Here is a 20,670-nt window from a genome sequence, read left to right as displayed (position 1 = left end):
GAAAATCTTTGTGTTGACTTTACGATGCTCCGATAATGATGGGTGCACGATCTGGTTTTCAGAATAAGGTCAAGTGCATGTCGTCTAAGGTGAATGTCGCTCAATGTGTTGAAATACACAAGAGCTGAGTGAAAGTGAAAAAGTGAACTACACAAGAGCTGAGCAAAATGTTCTGTGATAAGAAATGGCTCTCTGCTTGACATACATAACCTTCATGACCTCAATCTGTTCTTCGGATAATAAGTTCAACATTAATGGATCTGAATCGTAAAGTCAGAGTCTTCTAGATGAAGTAGGATCAGTGGAACAAAACGCTGGACACGGACAGAAATGGCATGTTTCCAACACTTTCATCATATCATATAGAAGGAAAAAGTCAACATCTATATGCTTTCACATAAGCTGTCTGTGAATATTTGAGTGCCTTTTGCAAAAGATCCTCACATTACTTAGCGGCTCTTCCAGAAGCATTCCCCGGTGAAAAATCCTTTCAGTGTGATCACTTGAGCAATTTCCCACTGACAATACTAGCAATTTGTCCTTGCCAACACCGGATTATAAACGGGATAGGGATGGGGACGGCAAAAATGAAAATGGCGTCTTCTGTCATCGAGCCGGCTAGCTGGGAGCAACAATTCGCATTTATTGCCACATCTATTACAATTTAAATGCTATAATGGTGACGAAGTGCTCCATTTGTAACTGTTTGTTCGATACGTGTAGCTTTTTGATGCCTAGGATCCATAATAAAAAAATCGTATTGGTGTCAAAGCCAGGGACCAATAGCATGTTAATAGTAGGAGTCATATCACATATTAACTGCAAGCATGAAAGGAGTTCGCACCTCATAAACGACATTCAGCAGGATTAGAAGAAGGCTGTTGGATAAAATGAGAAGAAGATGTCTCGTGTTTGCTTGGCACTGCTACCGCCGCAAAAACGAACCTGTTTCCAATCTTGTACTCTGAACACCTAAACATGGAAGGCTGAAGCGGGGTAGAGCAGCTCTCAACTACATCAACATGTTGAAGAAGGATACGGGCCTTTGGACAGAGAAACTGCACACGGCAATGCTTGATCGAGAGGACTGGAAGCTGAGGATCAATGTCATTTGAATTCGGTCTGAGAGACAACTTGAGGAGTAAGACATCAGAGTATTCCTGTACAGGAACAGTCAGTTTATTGGCAGAATCAATGATGATTATTTGAAAGCAAATCCATAGAGCTTCCTACAAGTTGGTTCTGGTGTTAATTTTCTACTGAATTCCCAATGGTGGCTGAAATAGCCCTTCAAACCCCCTGACGTTTTCCACTACCTACGAATGTGGGAATGGATTCTTCAGCCTTCTGACATTAGAGGCGAAATTCCAGCAATGGATTGATATGAAAGATATCAGATGCGCCCTTTCTAACGCGATCCATCCCACTTATTTTCTGGCTGTTTATTGTAATTGCACGTTGTTAAAATAAAATTTGACATAATAGTAACATTAATTACTTAAAAGTAACTTTTCTGCTTAAAATCCAATTAGCATTAATTTGAAAAATATGTTTACACTAGAATGGCACTCGGTAGAGAGCATACCTCCGCCAGGCTGAAAAGGTTATGTTTTGTATCCCACTGATAGACCGGATCTGGATTTGGATCTGAACCAAAATCTAATCAGCTTGTTCTTGTCACCTAACGAACTCGTCCATGACTTTTTAAAATATCATGTTATATATCGCTTTTTGCCCGATCTCTCAATGGTGAAGAATCACTTAGAAATTAAATAATTCTCGTTTCCGAATCCATATACAGATCTTCACCAAAATCGAATCGATTCGTCCTTGTCACACACCCAACTGGTCCATCAAGTTTCGTCCAAATCAGTCCATAACCTTTTGAGATATCCTGCTATGTATCGTTTTTGGCCCTATCTCTCAATGGTGAAGAATCACTTAAAAATTCTAATAGCCGGATCCGAATCCGGATCTTCACCAAGATCGAATAATTTCGTCCTTGTCACATCCGCTACATCTCTGCCAAATTTCGTCTGAATCCGTCCACAACGTTTTGAGATATGTTGTTCACAGACAAACAAGAAATATGTCATGCATGATACTTGCGAAATCCCTAAAATACGTTGTTGGTCTATGATGACCTCAAAAATAATTGGTGGTTGAATTCAGTGTACAGATACGCAAACCCTCTTAAAATTTCAAGTCAATCAGATGAAAATTTAGGATTTTAGAAATCTGGCCTAAGTTGACCTTTTGGCTTATGTTGACCTCAAAAATAATTGGTGGTTGAATTCAGTGTACAGATACGCAAATCCTCTTAAAATATCAAGTCAATCAGATGAAAATTGAGGATTTTAGAAATCTGGCCTAAGTTGATCTTTTGGCTTATGTTGACCTCAAAAATAATTGGTGGTTGAATTCAGTGACCATATATGCAAATCCTCTTAAAATATCAAGTCAATTGGATGAAAATTGAGGATTTTAGAAATACGACAAAATTGGCAACCTTTGGCCTATGTTGACCTATTGACCTTTTGACTCCTAAAACAATAGGCTTCTTGCTTATGACAAACTCTACCATTTGGTGAAGTTTCATGAAGATCGGTTGAAAATTGTGACCTGTAGTCGACTGACATACAGAGACAGACAGACATACAGAATAACGGACAACACCAACCAATATACTTGAAAAATCTTCGATTTTCGCAAGTAACAAACATACAGGGGTGAAAACATAACCTCCACCCACATTCAGTGGCAGAGTTAAATATTATTTCGAAAAATGTTGATGAAAGTTACATTTTGCATTTAAAATACATATGCGAAGTTCTGTCTGGAAAATTTTAAAACTCCATAAGGATGAACACTCAGAAGCTGGCTGTGTGAAAGGGGCTGCCTATACGAAAAGTTTAAAAATTTCGTGTAACACCTTACTGGTGGAATGTTGCCTCAAAGTGTGCCTTGATTAATCTTACAACTATCTATGGATTTTAAGGCTTTGAAGGAATGGGTGCAGTGTGACTTGTGTGCACTTCCTGTTGCAGGAGAAGCTGCTATTGTTACGTAGAACCATGGTGTTCATGCAAGCGATGGATGAGGCTCAGGAAGCAGCAATCTATAGAGATGACGACTGCTCACCGGCTCAGAGCCTGACGGCCAGCGAGAGGACTTCACATTCTCCACTGGACGCTGCGCTGCCTTGCAGGAAGGCCAGGAAGAGCAGTTCCAACGAGGCTGTCAGGTGCCTCATCACTGCTTTCTGAATGCCTCGTGCTGTGGATTGGATGCTTTGTATAAATTGATACAAATGTGTGATGGCTTAAACTTGTTGAGGCCAAATAATAATAATCAAACTTTAACATGAGCTTTAACGAGCACGTCTTATTAGTGAGATTACTTGGATAATCCTTGCTAAGCTGCAGATTTGAGATGGGGCCATGAACTGCAAATATAATAGTTCGTTTCATCGCATGCTCACCTTCGAGATATCTTCTGGTTCTGGATTTTTTTTCCCTGATGGAGTCACACGTCGCAAAGGCTGCCATCCTCGTGTAATGCATCTCTGAGCAGGCCATAATTTGGATGTGGAAGTGAAGCCGGTTGTCCCTTCAATTTTTTTGTGGACGTTAATATTCCAGGTTATCCACCAAATAATGTAGGCCATTGTGTGTGGGTACCCTGGCCATATTCCCTTGCTAAACATTAAATGCCATATGTAAAATGTATTGTAAATTGATGGGGATGTTAACTTGGTATGTCGAGCGTATTTTATTTTATTTTTTGCATATAAAATATTGGCTTATGGAAGAGTGAGGTGGCAGTGGGTACCGTGTCACAGTGGTTACTACTTACAGTAGTCAGGCCTATCATGTTCCAGAGACTGCCCTGTCTTTGAAATGAGTTACTATACAGAATGTAGAATCATCTGCAGAGGAAAAGAGAGTTTTTGAAGGAAAGAAAGAGCATTTATGTATTGGAGGACATACACAACAGGGCCCACGACTCGATCTCAATTGGATTGACAACTCGATCAGGCCCACAACTCGATTGGCAGATTGATTAGCAAATACAGGTGCTGCCTGATAATGTCAAGTTGTCCACAAGTGCAGCACTTACTTCTTTCTGACTTGGAGTCTCCCATTGTTGAGAGAAGTCACAGAAAATCCAAGGTTGAGTGATTGGAACGGAATCCAAAGTGATGATGTGATATCAGGCCATTTGAGAAGAGAAAAGACTTGATGTTGGTTGTTGTGATGGATTTCATGACTTGAAGCAAAGCTTAATAGCCTGTTTAAAGTGGATCTTTTTTTTTTTTTTTACCTCTTGAATGTTGGCTGACTTCCAGGCAGATGGAAGGTGGCTTAAGTTGAAGGACAAGTTGAAAAGACCAGGTAGTGGAGAACCCCACCTGGTTTTGATTCAACAGCCAAACGGTACTCAAACTCAGGACCCTAGGATCCCAAGCTAACAGCCCTAACCGTTAAGCCATCACCAGGCTCAGAGGTGATTGCTAAAGGGTGATTGCAGAGAAGGATGCATAGACAGAGGTATTTTGTGAGTTAGTGTGGAATATGTGCAGTAGTGGATGGAATTGTTGAAGTGAACATTAACCCCATCATTGGGGCAAGTCAGGCCTATCAAAGAGGAAGAGTGAATAGTAAGCAATAGATATAGATAAAATAACTCCCGTGATGAAGCTGAATCTTTGGGACTATCACTTTCCCATCACAGAGAAGTCAATGGTCTCTGTATTCTACTGCCTCATTTCTGGTCTTGCACCCTCTGCTCTTTCCGTGTTTTGTCCACCGCCCTCCCCCAGGTTTCTGCAGGGCACACAGGTCCACCATCAACCCCGTTCTGTTGAAACTCTAAAAATCCAGAATCACTGCTCACCTCCACTCATTCAGTCCTCTCTTTTTCCCACACATGTGGATCCAACTTCCACATTCTCTTCAAATTCATTCTTCCTTCCAGGTCTTCAAGACAGGTGTTCACCACCATCTCAGATCATCCCCAATCCAAAACAATGATCTTTTCTTCCCTTGTTAACACCTCCCTCCCCTCCACACAACCCCATCCTCCTTCCAAATTTCCAGTTTTTCTCTCCTGAGATTTTCCTTCTGTATCCATCTTGTCCACCTCATGTGGCCTTTCCTGTCCCCCATTGCTCCCCACACCCATTGTTTGTCCAAATCTCCCTCTATCTTGGCCTTCAACTCTACTCTTAGTGTCCCCTCTCTCTACTGTTCCTTTTGTCCTGTTATATCCTGATACATTCAGTGTACTATCTCGACTATGAGAGAGAGAGAGAGAGAAGAAAAGAGAAGAGAAGAGAAGAGAGATAGAGAGATAGAGAGATAGAGATGTCTTTGATGTTAGATGGCGGTCTCTCATGTTGGAGGTTTAAACTGTTAGTCAAGGTTCAGGGGGAAGAGAAATTACAAGAGCTGAGATTATGGAAGAACACCAGTGTTGGGGCTGAATTGGAGAATGTAGACTATTAAGAAAATATGTGGGGAATGGTATGGAGGAGTCTGGGATGTTGTTTCTGAATGCCGAGTTTGGCAACTATTGCAACCAGTGTGGAGTTGTGGGTTTGTGGGCTAGCCAGGAAGTACAGGGGAAGGTACAGAATGTGAGAGATGTTATGGAAGAGTTTGAGGAGCGTATGAGGGGGGTTTGGCTGGAGGAGGGGAAGATGTAACATTTTCTTTATTAACTTGTGGCTAGCGAGACAATGTTGACAGGTGAGTAATGTGAGACACTGTGGATGTTGTAAACTATGAGTGGATAGTGGGTGAGTGTAGAAAAAAACAAAGTTTTAAATATATTTTTTCAAGAAAGTGATCATAAGGTCTGACGAAGGTGAGGGCGAGGATGAGTAAAAGGGTATGTTTTGGTGCATTTAATGGCAGGTGATACGAGTTTTGGGAACGTCGAGAATAGGTGAGAAAGTTACATGATCTGGACTGACACAAACCATCTCGATAGAGACGCAAAATAAGCGTACGAGAAGATGTGTGAATGGACACACGGAATGATTGGCAGTGCAGGCAACAGATTACAACCGTTTGACGGGATGATCAGAATATCCTGAGCTTAGCAAGCAAGTCTCTTAGAGCAGAGCCTGTATGTCCTCACGCAAAAAAAAAAAAAAACAGAACTGGGAAAGTCAATGGGAGAAATGTTAATGGGAAAAATGAGTTTCAAACTAGAAAATAAGCAATTGTTTTGGTTAAGTTAATTTGCAAGTTGATAATTATGATGTGAAGAAGTTGAATTTGAGCAAGTTGTTTCATACTTTGAGCTAAAATCTCCCTGAGGAATGATTTGCAGTTTAAACGACATTGTTCATGATGAGAAACATTGTAGTATCTAAATTTCCATGTATGTTGTAAAAAGTACACATGAGGCTCTACGTTAATTTTGACCTTTAAAATGTTTCATGATGTCGTGCAATCTTGTGACAGTGTTCTAGCAGGCTGGGAGCACGAAAGCTCCTCCTGCAGTTTCACAGACAGCACCGCTGAGGCCGACATCCTGGGTTTAGTAGAACAAGCGGCTGACGAGGCTCAGGAACGACTTCGTGCGACGAATCCCCAGAGCAAGGTGGTGGAGCCGTGCTTACCTGGCTCTTAGCATCCTATTTCAATTCATCCGGCATTGTCCAGATGAATTAGAGTTACGAAGTGAAATTATTTCCCCCTTTTTTTTTCTTTCTTCCTGACTTTTGGTGCATAAGTGTATAATTTACCAAAGGAAGATAGTTGGCGGGGTGCATTTGAAAGACAAAGCCAACTGAAAAACCCTGGGGACTGTTGAAATGCTCAAGCCAGCTGTCCTAGTACTTCCTGAATGGTGCTGTAAATCTGATGTGCTGCTCCTACAGATTGGTTGCCTTCATAGAGACCTGACTGGTGGTTTGTCGTTGGCTGTTATCAACTCAGAACAGGAAGGACATGGTAAGCGCTTGCTTGATCTTGCAGAGGATTTGTGCAGCGGGATTTTTGTTTAACATTTGCTTAAATACAATTGCTATAGTTTTTATCATGGACTTTATCAAATGAAGAGTCCCTAAGAGTTGAGGGCTGAGCTGGTCGACGTTTCCAGCATCTGCCCTTCGTTGGAGCAAAAGGGCAATTTTGATACCCGTTCTTTACAAATTGATGCAAAATAGAAATACTGCGTGTGCTTGTTTGATTGTGAAAAGAAGAAACATGTCAAAGTTTTTGAGCTTGCAGTCGTCAGGCTGATCGCAAGGATACCGGAAATGAAGATCATAGTGATTTTTGCCCACACGTGGTCCACCTGTTCCTTGAAACCTGGTGTGTGAGGTGTCAGTTGGGAATAGGTCTGACGATATTATTCAGGTCTTGAATCTACCTCTGTCTAAAGTATAAACGAATTGGTCGTTTGGTACCGCAAGATCTGGGAGAAAAAAATTCTACGAATAAGCACTGATGACAAATATCAGTGCCCACTTGTAAATGGTACAAGTGGAAACTGACATTTGTTTATTGTCAGTGTGATTACATTTTCGGTTCAAAAGGTCAAGTGCCCTTTGATTGGAAATCTGTGTCACGACAATAACTTGTGAACCACTCAAGATATTTCGACAATACTTGACACACTTATGGACTATAATACAAAAATGAAATGTCAAAGGTCATGTGCTGTTTGAAAATCATTTTGCAGACCATAACCCGAGTTATAAAAGCATCTGCTGTCATCTCTCTTCTGCTTATCTGTCTTTGCTCTCTCTCGTACTCCCTCTCAAGGGACCTTTAATTTTTCATGTGACATTTAATTGAGATCAGACATAACCGTGGGTTGACATATAACATGCGTTGAGGGAAACCCATCGACGCATTCGCGTTAAATTCTCCTTTCTAGTTTTTTTTAAAAATTATGTCTGTCAGCACACTTGGGTGCAGTTTTCATTACGCTCATCACTTGTAGACGTTCCATCCTGGTAGGCCCCTGTGATGCCTGGACACAAATGTACAGTTTAACAAGCCTCATGGTTATGACATTATGTTGTATGAACAAAAATCCAGCTGATTGATAACATATGGCCATAGTGAGACATATTTATTACGAGAAAATATCTATTTTTCATCAGAATAAACACTTTATGTGACGAGATGAATGGTTTGTACTATCATGTACTCAGAAGCATTAATACTATATTGTTTTGTGTGCGGTGGTCCTGCAGGTGAGGAAGTTTGCCCGGTAAATGTGGGAGTACTGCTCGGAAAGTTCCAGCCGAGTCTTGCGGGTTTCCAGGAAGAGAAGAGGAGCAAACTCGTACCAAGTAAGACCTCAGATTGAATTTTGTGTACCGTAAAATGGGGTGAATAGGGACACAAGCTGAAAAAAAATTCGGAAACTATTATTCACTGAAAATTGATAACCATACTGATTTGTTGATATTTGGGTTGAAAGTGTTCTCTTGTTTTTTAAAAAGCAACTTATAGTCCCTATTAACCCCATATATGGGTGAAATAGGAATAAATAGGATTTTTATGGCTGTCCCTATTCACCCCGTTTTACGGGTGAATAGGGACAGTCACTAATACAAAAAATAATAATCAAGAAATAGGGACAGTTCAGAGAAACGTTTTATCCCATATTTTTTTTCATTGGCACCGTGGTTTATATTATGGGTGCATATTATGTGCATCCATCTGAGCTATCAATTTAGCAATAAGTTGGAAACTCAGGATTGTTTCTTGATTATTATTTTTTTGTATTAATGACTGTCCCTATTCACCCGTAAAACGGGGTGAATAGGGACAGCCATAAAAATCCTATTTATTCCTATTTAACCCATATATGAGGTTAATAGGGACTATAAGTTGCTTTTTAAAAAAACAAGAGAACACTTTCAACCCAAATATCAACAAATCAGTATGGTTATCAATTTTCAGCGAAAAAAGTTTACAAACTTTTTTCAGTTTGTGTCCCTATTCACCTTGCTGTCCCTATTCCCCCCATTTTACGGTAATATACTTTGTGGCCACAGGTGGAGGGAGATCTTATTCACCCACACTCAATTACTTGGCCTGTGGTATTGGGGAAATGTACTTGTACATTCACAGACTGAGTGAAAATGTTCTCTAATGGATTTTTAAAGCTTTTTTTAAGGCATTCATACTCTAAGTATGAAGAGTTTTAATCTAATTGGTTTTAAAAAACCTTGTTTAAGTGTGGCATTGTCTTGTGGCATTTTGTTAAGTATTGGACTTTTGCTGAAGAAGTGAATTGTAGCGTTATGATTATGGTGACCAACCCCCCACAACCCCTCCCACCCTCATTCCTTCCTGAGAATTCTACCACCATAACCCTACCCAATTCAACCCTTAAACTTGCATTTTACTGTGTTCTCTCTCTCTCTCTCTCTCTCTCTCTCTGTCTCTCTCTCTCTCTCTCTCTCTCTCTCTCTCTCTCTCTCTCTCTCTCTCTCTCTCTCTCTCTCTCGCTCTGTCTCTCTCTCTGTGTCTGTCTATCTCTGTCTCCCTTTCATTCCTGGTCGTTTAATCCCCAGCTTGTTGAGTCTAAATGTGGCCCACTGCAAGTCTGTTACCTTTTTCGCTTCTGTCATCCAGCTTTTCCATGAGCCTTAATCTTGTATATTAAAATAACCATACAAATATATATTTTTGTCAGGGTTAGGGTGGAGTGAAACTGGAGTGGTATGGGTGAGGTGGGCAGTGCATTAAGTTGGAGATTCTCATATTAATTGGAAAATAGTTGCATATCATTGGTGTATTATACCTTTGAAATGTCAGTGACTGACATTGGAATCAGGATGTCCCCATAAAGAAGTGGTAACATAATTTAAGGGTAGTTGGGAAAGCATTATGTCAAAGCTTGATTGGAAATCCCTGCAGCATCACTTGCCAAGAATCGTGCCACTCCAGTGAAAGTCATATCCATTCGCATTTGTGAGTAATGAGTTAACCTTGAGGATTGGCAGTGGTTTGTGCTGATGACTTTTTAACCAAACACCTCCACCTTATAAATGCCAGACAATATGTGTCCCCGAAGGCCGAACTCGCACAGGGCAAGCACAGCTTAAAATTGTTCTCACCAGTCACTGCATCCACCTGGTTTGCCCGACTGAGCCTCATATCGTCAGATGCATATATACCTCTTAATTCTGGCAATTGAGATTCAAATCTGAAATATACTGTACTGGATCAGTTCATCTATCGTCTACTTCCTGTGTTGTCACCTACGCAACTAATCTACTAAGTTTCATCCGAATCTGTCCATAACTTTTTGAGATACCGTGCTATATATAGTTTTTTTGGCCTTATCACCCGTGTCCGAAGGAAGCGGTCCAGTTTGGCATTTTAAATACGAAATAAACAAAGCCTAGAAACTAACGAAACCCCTTATAATTACCCTTTAGAATTACCCTTTAGAATTACCCTTTATAATTACTCTTTATAATTATCCTTTAGAATTACCCTTTAGAATTACCCTTTAGAACCCTTTCGAATTACCCTTTAGAACCTTTGAGAATTATTTTTTAGAACTCTTTATAATTACCCATTGAATTACCCTCTAGAATTACCCTTTATAACCCTTTACAATTAAACAAGGTGGGGTAGAATGGTTCTTCTTCTTCATTTCTACAGAAGGACATAGCCAAATATTGAAGGAGCTTCACCACTTAAAATTATAGGATGGTATTCGGATCCTGATCCTGATCCAAATCTTCACCAAAGTCTAATTAATTTGTCCTTGTCACACATCTGTGTCCACCAAGTCTCGTCTGAATCCACCCATTCCTTTTTGAGATATCCTTCTCACAGATAGAAAAACAGCTTGGGTGAAAACATAATGTCCGTCCACCTTCAGTGGCGGATGCATCTAGGTATCACTTTTTCAATGACAACTACTTACTGGTTTATAGCTTAACCTGGATTTACCAGGGCCTTGGTCAAAATATTAAGTACTGTACGTACCCAACAAGCACAGTTTTTGTGGCCAATCAAGATTGTTTATGCCTAATCACTCGATTTGTGTGTGAAACCACACACAAAATAAATTTTACACAAGTGTCTCAAATCCTTTGTCTTTATCTTATTGTTATCTTAGCAACGAACTGATTCATCACTGTCCTTTTATAGCTTAAGGATTTGAGTCTGATTGGTCATGAAAAGCAATTATTTTGAGATTTAAAAAAATAGCATTTTAAGATTAAAAAGTATAATTAACTTACGTGCCTCCAAAGTATAACAGGTGTACATTTTTGATGAATGTTTTTCAGCAGTGGGTTATTTGAACTGCACCTCTTTGAAAAGCAACCCATCTCAGTACAGTTCACTACTCTCTGATCTGGATGAGAGCAGTTCTGAACTGCTGTTTTCAACCTACGGGGAAGAAGCTGCCATTCAGTATGCTCTCAGGTATTTGTGTCACTTTTTATTTGGGTATCAAGGCTCATGGAAGAGCAGAAAAAAGGGGGAAAAGGGTCTACAGACCTAAACTAAAGCGGGTTGAAGGTAAAACCGGACAAGAATGTACATATGCATTGCAGGAATGAGAAGGGGAGTTATAGTGGGAACAGAGTCTCAGTCGGTGTATTAAGGCTCGAGAAGTATAAATGGGAGCCTAACTTTCCAAGGAAGAGCTTGAAGACCTAGAGGGAAGAGGAAGAGCTTGAAGACCTGGAGGGAAGAGGAAGAGCTTGAAGACCTGGAGGGAAGAGGAAGAGCTTGAAGGCCTGGAGGGAAGAGGAAGAGCTTGAAGACCTGGAGGGAAGAGGAAGAACTTGAAGACCTGGAGGGAAGAGGAAGAGCTTGAAGGCCTGGAGGGAAGAGAAAGCTTGAAGACCTGGAGCGAAGTGCACAAGACAAACATCAAGAAGATCGTTCTACTTGTGAGAGAAGAGGTAGATTAATAGATGAAAGTGAGTGGTGAATTTAGACTTGGAGAAGGTAACACGGTAAGGTTTTCTGGTCGAACGTGTATAATTTGTCAGGTCAAGGAATGAGCAGAGGTGTAAGAGGGCTGGAGGAGCAAGACTAGCATATTGCCAATAAACAACTGTAAGGGTCCCAACTGCCTGGTGTTGGCTTAGAGGTTAGGGTGCTGGCTTGGGATCCAAGGATCCTGAGTTTGAATCCCCGTCGATTGTTGAATTAACGCCAGGGGGGTTGACTCAGCCTGTCGTCCTTCAACGGTTGGCAAATTGAGTACCAGCTTGCTGGGGATGAATGATCCCGGTGCGTGCCCCAGTTTAGAGGTACACCGTATCTCTGCGTGTCGTAAGAGGTGACTAAAAGGTTGGCGTCAGGAAGGGTATCCAGCCATAAAAACATTGCCTCAAAAAGAGAACCATGATGATTGTCATGATGCCCGCAAGGCTAACCCCCGCTCTCGCAGGGAAAATGGCCTGAAAAAGAGATTTTTTTTTTAAAGGGTCCCAACCTACACCTTGATATTCAGTCTCCAGTTAGAAGATGTTAATGACATGGATGGCTGAGCACTCCACGGCATCACTATTTGTAAGGTTGGAGGCAGCAGCACCTTGCAGAACCATATTCCATGACACTTCAGTTGAAGGCGTTTCATGCCACTTTCCCAGCTGAAGATGGCAGAGGAAGGCTTTGGCTTTGCTGAGAATTATGAGGAGCCAGCCGTCTGGCTTTGAAGGTTAGCTTGGAGATATAAGCCCAAGACAGGTTAAAGTTGATGGTGATCCCCAGGAGCTCCTGTTTCTCTTCCAAAGGTTAATCATAAATAAATTGTGGGATTTGCCAATTGGTTGATATGGAGTGTCAAAGTGACAATATGGATCTTTGGTGCATTAATAGACATGTTCTAAATGGATGACCAACTGTTTATTTTCTCAAAATTGCCAGAGGAGTGGTGCTGCCTGCCTGGCGGAATGGTGAGGAATTGTCTTGTGGACATGATCATGATGAGTGGACTAATCTTTAAAATGATGCATTGATTTTTCTAGTGAAGAAGAGATGTCATTTATGTACAACAAGAACATGATTGGTCCAAAAAGCTGTGCCGAAGGAACTCCGGCCTTTAGAGGTACAGGAAGAGGTTGCTATCCAAATCAATTTGTTGTGTGTGAGTGCACAACAAATCGGATTGTCATTCCAAAAAAAATGCTGGCTAATATGCATTATCATAATTTCATGTGCAGCCTGTGGCTGCTAGTTCGCATCATTTCTGGGAGTACGGCTGTGCTGCTGATGCAGTGCACCCTGCTGGCTAGGGTAAGAATTTGGAATTTGACCATGATGCCGGTGAATACTCACCTACTCTTCGCGAAGGACACCATGGGATCTTTAACGTCCACTGACTAATGCCAGCAGATGGGATGCCCATTTAATGTCGATCCGAGGGTGGCACACACTGATGAATCACCCTACCTGGGAAACATCGGGATAACATTTTATAACTGGGCCGAGATTCAAACTCAGGTTGGACAGCTTAGAGGCGAGTGTGCGTATGTCTAGGCCATGCTGAATATTGTTGCGAATATGGAATTTGGCCTCCATATCCGCTTGTAAATATTCCCCTATTTCCCCAATACTCCCCAACTATCCCCAATCCCCCATTCCCTAGTCCCATTGCCTGTAAATAACACTCTGTAGAACCGACCTTCCCCTTTTTCCCCCATTAAATGTCGTGCCCAGGTCCACCGCATCTCACGTAGACAACTTTCGGACATCTTGCTAGTTATTCTTAGTCTATGTCAGTTAAGGACTCGTTTCCATTAATTCTGACTCTTCGTTGCACCAGAATGTGATTATATGGCACCAGTAGTGAGTTTAGGACCTTCCCATGCCTCCTCCCGTCTTCTTCCCCAAACAACAACAACAACAACAACTACAACTACAACTACAACAACAATTACAACAACAACTACAACAACGGCGCTGCGCGGGGGAGTGTGCGTCCTCACACCGGCTCGGTTAGCCGCCATTGACGATGCGCTCCGACGGGGTTACCACGAAGGGGCTCCTTGTCAGCCCCTCGTCAAGGGCGGAGCCGGTAACCCCCCCCCCCGCACGCACCCAATGAGAAGCAACGTGCCGATTCCATCTGGGGCGGAGCTAACGAGCCGAGGGCGTGTCACTCCCCACCGGATATACGCGGCCACGTACCGGACGTGACGTCAGATGCGCCCCCAGCTTGAAGAAGAGCAAGTCACTACCTCCGAGCGCTGCGACCTCCCCGCATCTCTAGACCGGACCGGGTCGATCCTGCCCTGAGCCCAGGTGCACCTGGAGCCATCGACTGCCTGCCTTTCCTTGCCATCAATCCCCGTGTGAGTCAGCCTTTTGTCCCGTTTATCTGTCGTCTGTTGGGAATAAGATAAGTGTGTCTAAGTGCCTGTCTTTCTATGATGTCCCTCTTGTAGTTGTAATCTAACCTTCCGCCTTAATATAACCTCCTCCGGAGGTCTTGAGAACTGAACCCTTGGTGTCGTGTCATTTGAAACCCAGCCGTGGTGTCCTTTTCCTTTATTGACCTAGCGTAGCGCGACTCGGCAACGTTCGAGTATAATCGGGTAACTTGTGCAGACGTGGTCATACCAAACCGCTCGGTAAACCAACATCCACCACCGCATCTGTAACAATTGGTGTCGAGGAGTGGAATTCGAACCCGGGACTAAATTTATTAGGCCCAAATTTGTAGTAGAATCGATTCGGAGCGCGTTTCCCGCGCGAAATTATAACGGCGAAATTTGATTTTGTTATACGGAAATAAAAACCCGAATTTTGAAAGTCGCGCTATGGCAGACCAAGTCGGCTGGGGTCCGGTAGTGGAGAGTGAGGCAGGGTCGGTCCAGGACCAAATTGAGGGACGTGAGGAGAGCGAAGCAGCGAGGGTAGCAAACGCACAAAATGGCGCCTCGCTGGTCACCGCGCCCGCGACCGTAGCAGCGCCGCCGATGGATTGGGGCCTATTTATGGAACAAATAAAGGCGCTCATGGTCCAGACAAGTGAAGACCTGAGGAATGACTTGGGGGGCCAAATGGGGGTAATGGGGAACCGGATGGAGGCTCAGAATGAGCAATTGGGGGTAATGGGAAACCAAATGGGGGTAATGAGGGACGAAGCGAGGGGTACCGGTGAGGGATTAGACAAGAAATTAGAGGGGTTAGACAATGGGATAGAAGGGGTGAAACATGGGTTAATGGGGGTAGAAAATAGAATGGCTGCCCAGGAGAATCAGATAGAGGGAGTGAGAAATGGGTTAATAGGGTTAGAAAACAGTATGGAAGGCAAATTGAGGGACATGAGGGACCAAGCGGAAAGGGAAGTTAAACAAATGGAGCAGCAGATAGAGGGGGTCAGAATGGGGGTAGAAACCAAACTGGATGCTCACAGGGAGGAAATGGAGCAGATGAGGGTGGCATCTGGGCAGGAGATGCAAGTGATGGGAGAGGAGATCAGAAGAGGAGTGAGTGAGGAGGTCGGAGGAGTGCGCGAGGAGGTGAGGCACTGTGAGGAGCACATGGAGAAGGAGGTGAGAAAGGGGACTGTAAAGTTACAAGGGGGCATAGAGGACCTGACGCAGGAGGTGGAGCAGCTGACGGTGGGACAGACGGAGTTAGTGGAGCAGGTTCAAAGGAACACTGCGGTATTAGGAGGTTTAAAAGCGACACAGAAAGAACTAAAAGATGACTTGGTAGCGACGAAGAGGGAATGTCAGATGGTACGTGAGGGACTGACAACGAGGCTGGACGAGGTGATAGAGGTAATGGAGACGAAGGACCGGCAGGTGAGGACGCACATGGAAACGGTCAAGGTAGCCTTGGAGGACGAGCTTGAGGAGACGTACCGGGGAATAAAAGAGGTGAAGCAGAAATTAGAAGAAGTGGAAGAAGGGATGAGCGAAATTAAGAAGCGACGGAGAGGGGATAAGAAGGAGATAAAGGAGGAAGTAAAAGAATTGGTCCAAAGTCTGTGTTTGGATCGTGATGATGTGCTCATTAACCGGATGAGGGATTCGCAGGTGATGGAGGAGAAGCGAAGAGGAAGAGGACCCGGTGTAAGTGGTGACCAATATGGTCGTGCGTATGATGCGCCAGGGGATTTAAGAAGCTTGGGGGTCGAGATAGACCCGGGTGTTCGTGAGAGGCCGTTGGTGAAGTGTGCGACAGGTCTGGTGTGCGAAAAAGGAGGTGTGCAAGAAAGTCCGACTCTGGGGTGTGTGAGGAAAAAGTGCGTGCCAAGGAGTGAGTGTGCTGGCGAGAGTGAGTCGGTCGTAGCGCGTGTGCGAGGGGGCACATGGAAGCGCGGTGTGGTGAGTGTTACAGAGGGTGTGACGGGAGAGTGTGCGCAAGAGTGTGCGCGAGGAAGGTGTGTGACGGACAGGTGCATGGGGAAAGAGTGCGCTGTCAAAGGCAAGGAAGAATGCACACCTGTGGTGAGTGTTACAGAGGGTGTAACGGGAGAGTGTGTGCGAGAAAGGTGTGTGACGGACAGGTGCATGAGGAAAGAGTGCGCTGTCAAGAGTAAGGGTGAGTGCGCTGTCAAGAATGGAGGTGAGAGTAGTGAGAGTGACAAGGAGAGTGAGTTGGTTGTGACAGGTGAGCGAGGATGTACACCTGGGATGGAAGGATGCACACCTGGAATGGTAGAGCGTGAGTGGGAATGCACGCTGGAGTTGGTGGTGAGGCACGTGGTTGGGTGTGCGAATGGGAGCACACCTGTGATTGTCACAGAGGAGGGGGCGCGAAGAGGTGTGTTGGTGAGGTGTGCGACCAACGAATGTGTGCCAAGGTGTTCGGTGGTCAGGTGTGTGACCAAGTCGGTGAGTGGAATGAGGGTACCTGGGTGTGTAAGGAAAGGTACGAGGAGCATGGGAACGGCTGGATGTGTGAGCAAGGAACGGGCTGCGGGGTGTAAGCATGCAGGTGAAGCATCGACGTTACACGGGTTAGAGGTTAGGTCGACTTTTAGCCGAAGCGGGCCCTCGGTGCGTGCCGGGCCTCGCTTTGAACGGCCGCGTCCGTGCTCCACTAGGCGGAGCGGGCAGCCCGATAGAAAGGGTCGTCATGGCGACCACTTTTTGTTGAGGCATTCCGGCAGGTCGAGATCGAGCCATGGGATGGCTCCGTGCCGAGATGGTGCGTGGGATCTCGGCCCGGGTAAACCTCCTTCCCTGCACCGAATGCGGGACGTGTCCAGCCGCTGGCGCAGAACAACCCGCATTCATGGCTTGGCTTTACGAAGCCGGGCTTTGGACAGGAATTGGCGCACCGAGAGGTATTAGTGAGTAGACGGGTGATGAGGATAGTGTTTTGGCCCCGAAATTAGAAAAAAACAAAATTTGGTGATTGGCAAAGGATTGGCAGTAGTGATTGGCAGATGATGGGTAGTGATTGGCAAATTTTTGATTTGTTGAAATTTGATGTGCAAAATTGGTAGTGAGAGACCCCCGATGTGGTGGGATGGCAAATCCACCATCCCTCACAGAAGGTGGGGGCAAAGGAGCAATAGCTTATGGGGTGTATGGCAGTGAAAACTAGCCCGGGTGGGTTAGGTTATATTGTTAGGGATCTAGAAGAGATTGACATTAGGTGACGTTAAGTTTAGTTAGTGACTGATACCTGTAGTGGGGACGCAGGTAGTTTAGTATGGATGATAATGACGAGGGAGCGCAATAGTTTAAAGGGACGACTGGGAAGCGCAAGTTTCAGAAGGGAGTAGTTAGCTGAGATGATGCCGTGTGTGTGAGAATTGAACAGGTGTGATTGCACAGGTGTGCAACTGGACAGGTGTGTGGAGCAGTGTATGAGTAGTGAGTGTTGTGGATCAGCGCGAATGCGCTTGGGGAGAGAAGGGTGCAGGTGGCACCAGGTGTGAGAGCACAGGTGTGCAGGTACAGGTGTGTGGAGAGAGTTGGAGTGAGTGGTACGGAGTGGTGTGCATGGTGCGAAGGTGTGAATGGGGGAAGAGTGGACCCCCATCACGGATACCCGGGGCGGGTAGTGTAAGTGTTAGGTAGAGGGTACAGGTAAATTGTGGTTGGATATTGGCATTTGTGGTGCGGTTGCAGAATGGTGTTGTGGATGGGTGCATTAGTGTCGTGGAAATGGCTGGGCGTGTAGCCTGTTAGTGTGTGTAGTTGGTTGGGCACTCCACCACTGTGAGGATGTCGGCCAGGTGAGGCCGCAGGTGGGCTCTGGGAGCCGGTAGTTGTGAGTGGGTGCCTGAGGATCCCGGGTGTGGATCGGGCAGCCCAGTGCCAGAGAGGGCACCGAGTGGGGAGAGCGCCAGAGGGCCTTCCCCAGGTAGTTAGGTTAGGGTAAGGAGCAGGTAAGCTCGGAGGCAACTGCAGTGGTGGAGGTGTGCAGGTGGGTAGGCCCGCTGGGAGAGGTACACGCCACAGCCCAGAAATTGTGCGAGGGCACCGGGAGATGAATCTGGGGAGTGAGACCCCAAATTGAAAAGCACCACAGTTTGGCCAATGGGAATTGGTTTTTAGAACCCATAGTGTAAGAGGGCCAATGGTTTGGCCGGAGAAAGACCCCGGGTAGTGTAAAGTTGTAAAGTCATTTAGGAAATAGTTAGGATTGATGAACCTGTCGCACCATACGCAGCCACTTACCTGTGGTGATGATGATGACTCCACACCTGTGTTTTCTTTATTTTGTTGCAGGAAATGAGATTGCTGTGGATTTGTGAGACGCATCACGACGTGGATGAGACATTGGGGTGATTCCATCTCTCCCTCCTTAGGAGGGACTGATGATGAATTGGTGATGGCAAATTATGATGTTGAGTTGAAAATGGCAAATTTGATTGGTTAGGAGGGAGAGAAGACGAATTTGGTTTATGGGAGGAACGGGGAAGACAGTAGGGATGTTTGTTGATTTGTAAAGTAGATGTTTATGGGTAGTGTTGTGTTGTGTGGATACAGTAAGGGGTAAGGGAGGGGCCATGTAGGTTACCTGGTGGGGGGGGGGGGGGGGCGTACGATAGGAACGTACCTGTCTCACCTGGTTCCCATGTGCCCCCAGTGTGCATCATCTTATATTGCGTGCACTTTTGCGCCCTTACCACCTTACTCACTTGTCTTCTTCTTTTGTCTCCCACCTCCGAGGATCTGGCTTTGGGGTAGAGAGAGAGGAGAGAGAGGTGCTGGCTTCGCAGTTGTGGGCCTGCACTTTCGCTGTTTGCTGCCTGGATCGATACACCATATGGACCGCAATGTTTGTGGCCACCCACCATGGACCGCGGTTCTTATGCGGCCAAGCACCACCCGTGGATGGACCTATGGGTCAACGTGGCACCTATGCCATACAAGGTGAACCACTTATAGTTGGCCCCCTGACGGCCACAATACAGAAATGGACGCGGTCGGCGCCTTTCTTGATTTTTTAAAGAAGTAAGAAGGCCAAGTGCACCACATGAAGGCAAGACCAGCGGCAGAACATCGGCCGGCTGCGACACCACCGGTGATTTATAGACACTTTATTGGTGCACCGGATGGTGCTGACTGTACATGATGGGGTGGTGCTTTTCGTGCTGGGAAAGGGTGCTCTGCACGTTATTAAAGGCCGTAGGCCACAGAGCACTCGTGGGTTGGTGTATCGATGCTGGCATGCGTGCGCTCTCTATGCATAACATCTGCATGTGTCCCTCCAAAAACAGGTCCTGGATCGTAGTGTAAATAGCAGCGTAGTCTTGTAAATAATGCTCCCTACCGGCTGTATGTTTAGTTTGCGAATTCTTTCCGGATTCGGTTATCCTGTGGGTGTGTTTCTGAGAGGAGAAGGGTGCAACGTCGCAGGGGGACATATTTACTCATTTGTGAATATCTGTAAAACTGTCGCACTCAGGGTAGAGTTAATAGTAGTGGGAACTACATCTGAGTGCCACACTAAACTAGGTAAAAATTTATCGGGTCGGGACGCCCCGAGGGTAGAGAAGGGTGCAATGTTGCGAATATGGAATTTGGCCTCCATATCCGCTTGTAAATATTCCCCTATTTCCCCAATACTCCCCAACTATCCCCAATCCCCCATTCCCTAGTCCCATTGCCTGTAAATAACACTCTGTAGAACCGACCTTCCCCTTTTTCCCCCATTAAATGTCGTGCCCAGGTCCACCGCATCTCACGTAGACAACTTTCGGACATCTTGCTAGTTATTCTTAGTCTATGTCAGTTAAGGACTCGTTTCCATTAATTCTGACTCTTCGTTGCACCAGAATGTGATTATATGGCACCAGTAGTGAGTTTAGGACCTTCCCATGCCTCCTCCCGTCTTCTTCCCCAAACAACAACAACAACAACAACTACAACTACAACTACAACAACAATTACAACAACAACTACAACAACGGCGCTGCGCGGGGGAGTGTGCGTCCTCACACCGGCTCGGTTAGCCGCCATTGACGATGCGCTCCGACGGGGTTACCACGAAGGGGCTCCTTGTCAGCCCCTCGTCAAGGGCGGAGCCGGTAACCCCCCCCCCCCCCCCCCCCCCCCCCGCACGCACCCAATGAGAAGCAACGTGCCGATTCCATCTGGGGCGGAGCTAACGAGCCGAGGGCGTGTCACTCCCCGCCGGATATACGCGGCCACGTACCGGACGTGACGTCAGATGCTCCCCCAGCTTGAAGAAGAGCAAGTCACTACCTCCGAGCGCTGCGACCTCCCCGCATCTCTAG

General features: G+C 45.2%; 1 protein-coding gene across 1 annotated transcript in view; it reads left to right on the top strand.

The window, feature by feature from the left end:
• The window catches only part of LOC137433489 (bromodomain-containing protein 9), a 124,760-nt gene that overhangs the window by 61,638 nt on the left and 42,452 nt on the right, over positions 1 to 20,670 (top strand). The window contains exons 7-11 of the mRNA XM_068125816.2: positions 3,048 to 3,244; positions 6,474 to 6,612; positions 6,893 to 6,965; positions 8,219 to 8,317; positions 11,285 to 11,423. Coding sequence (XP_067981917.2) covers positions 3,048 to 3,244; positions 6,474 to 6,612; positions 6,893 to 6,965; positions 8,219 to 8,317; positions 11,285 to 11,423 — 647 coding nt within the window. The remainder of the gene's footprint in view (positions 1 to 3,047; positions 3,245 to 6,473; positions 6,613 to 6,892; positions 6,966 to 8,218; positions 8,318 to 11,284; positions 11,424 to 20,670) is intronic.

Source organism: Myxine glutinosa, chromosome 10 (assembly GCF_964187855.1).
Source record: "Myxine glutinosa chromosome 10, kmMyxGlut1.1, whole genome shotgun sequence".
Taxonomy (NCBI): domain Eukaryota; kingdom Metazoa; phylum Chordata; class Myxini; order Myxiniformes; family Myxinidae; genus Myxine; species Myxine glutinosa.
The sequence above is the reverse complement of the archived record's forward strand: the minus strand, read 5'-3'. Positions and strand labels throughout refer to the sequence as shown.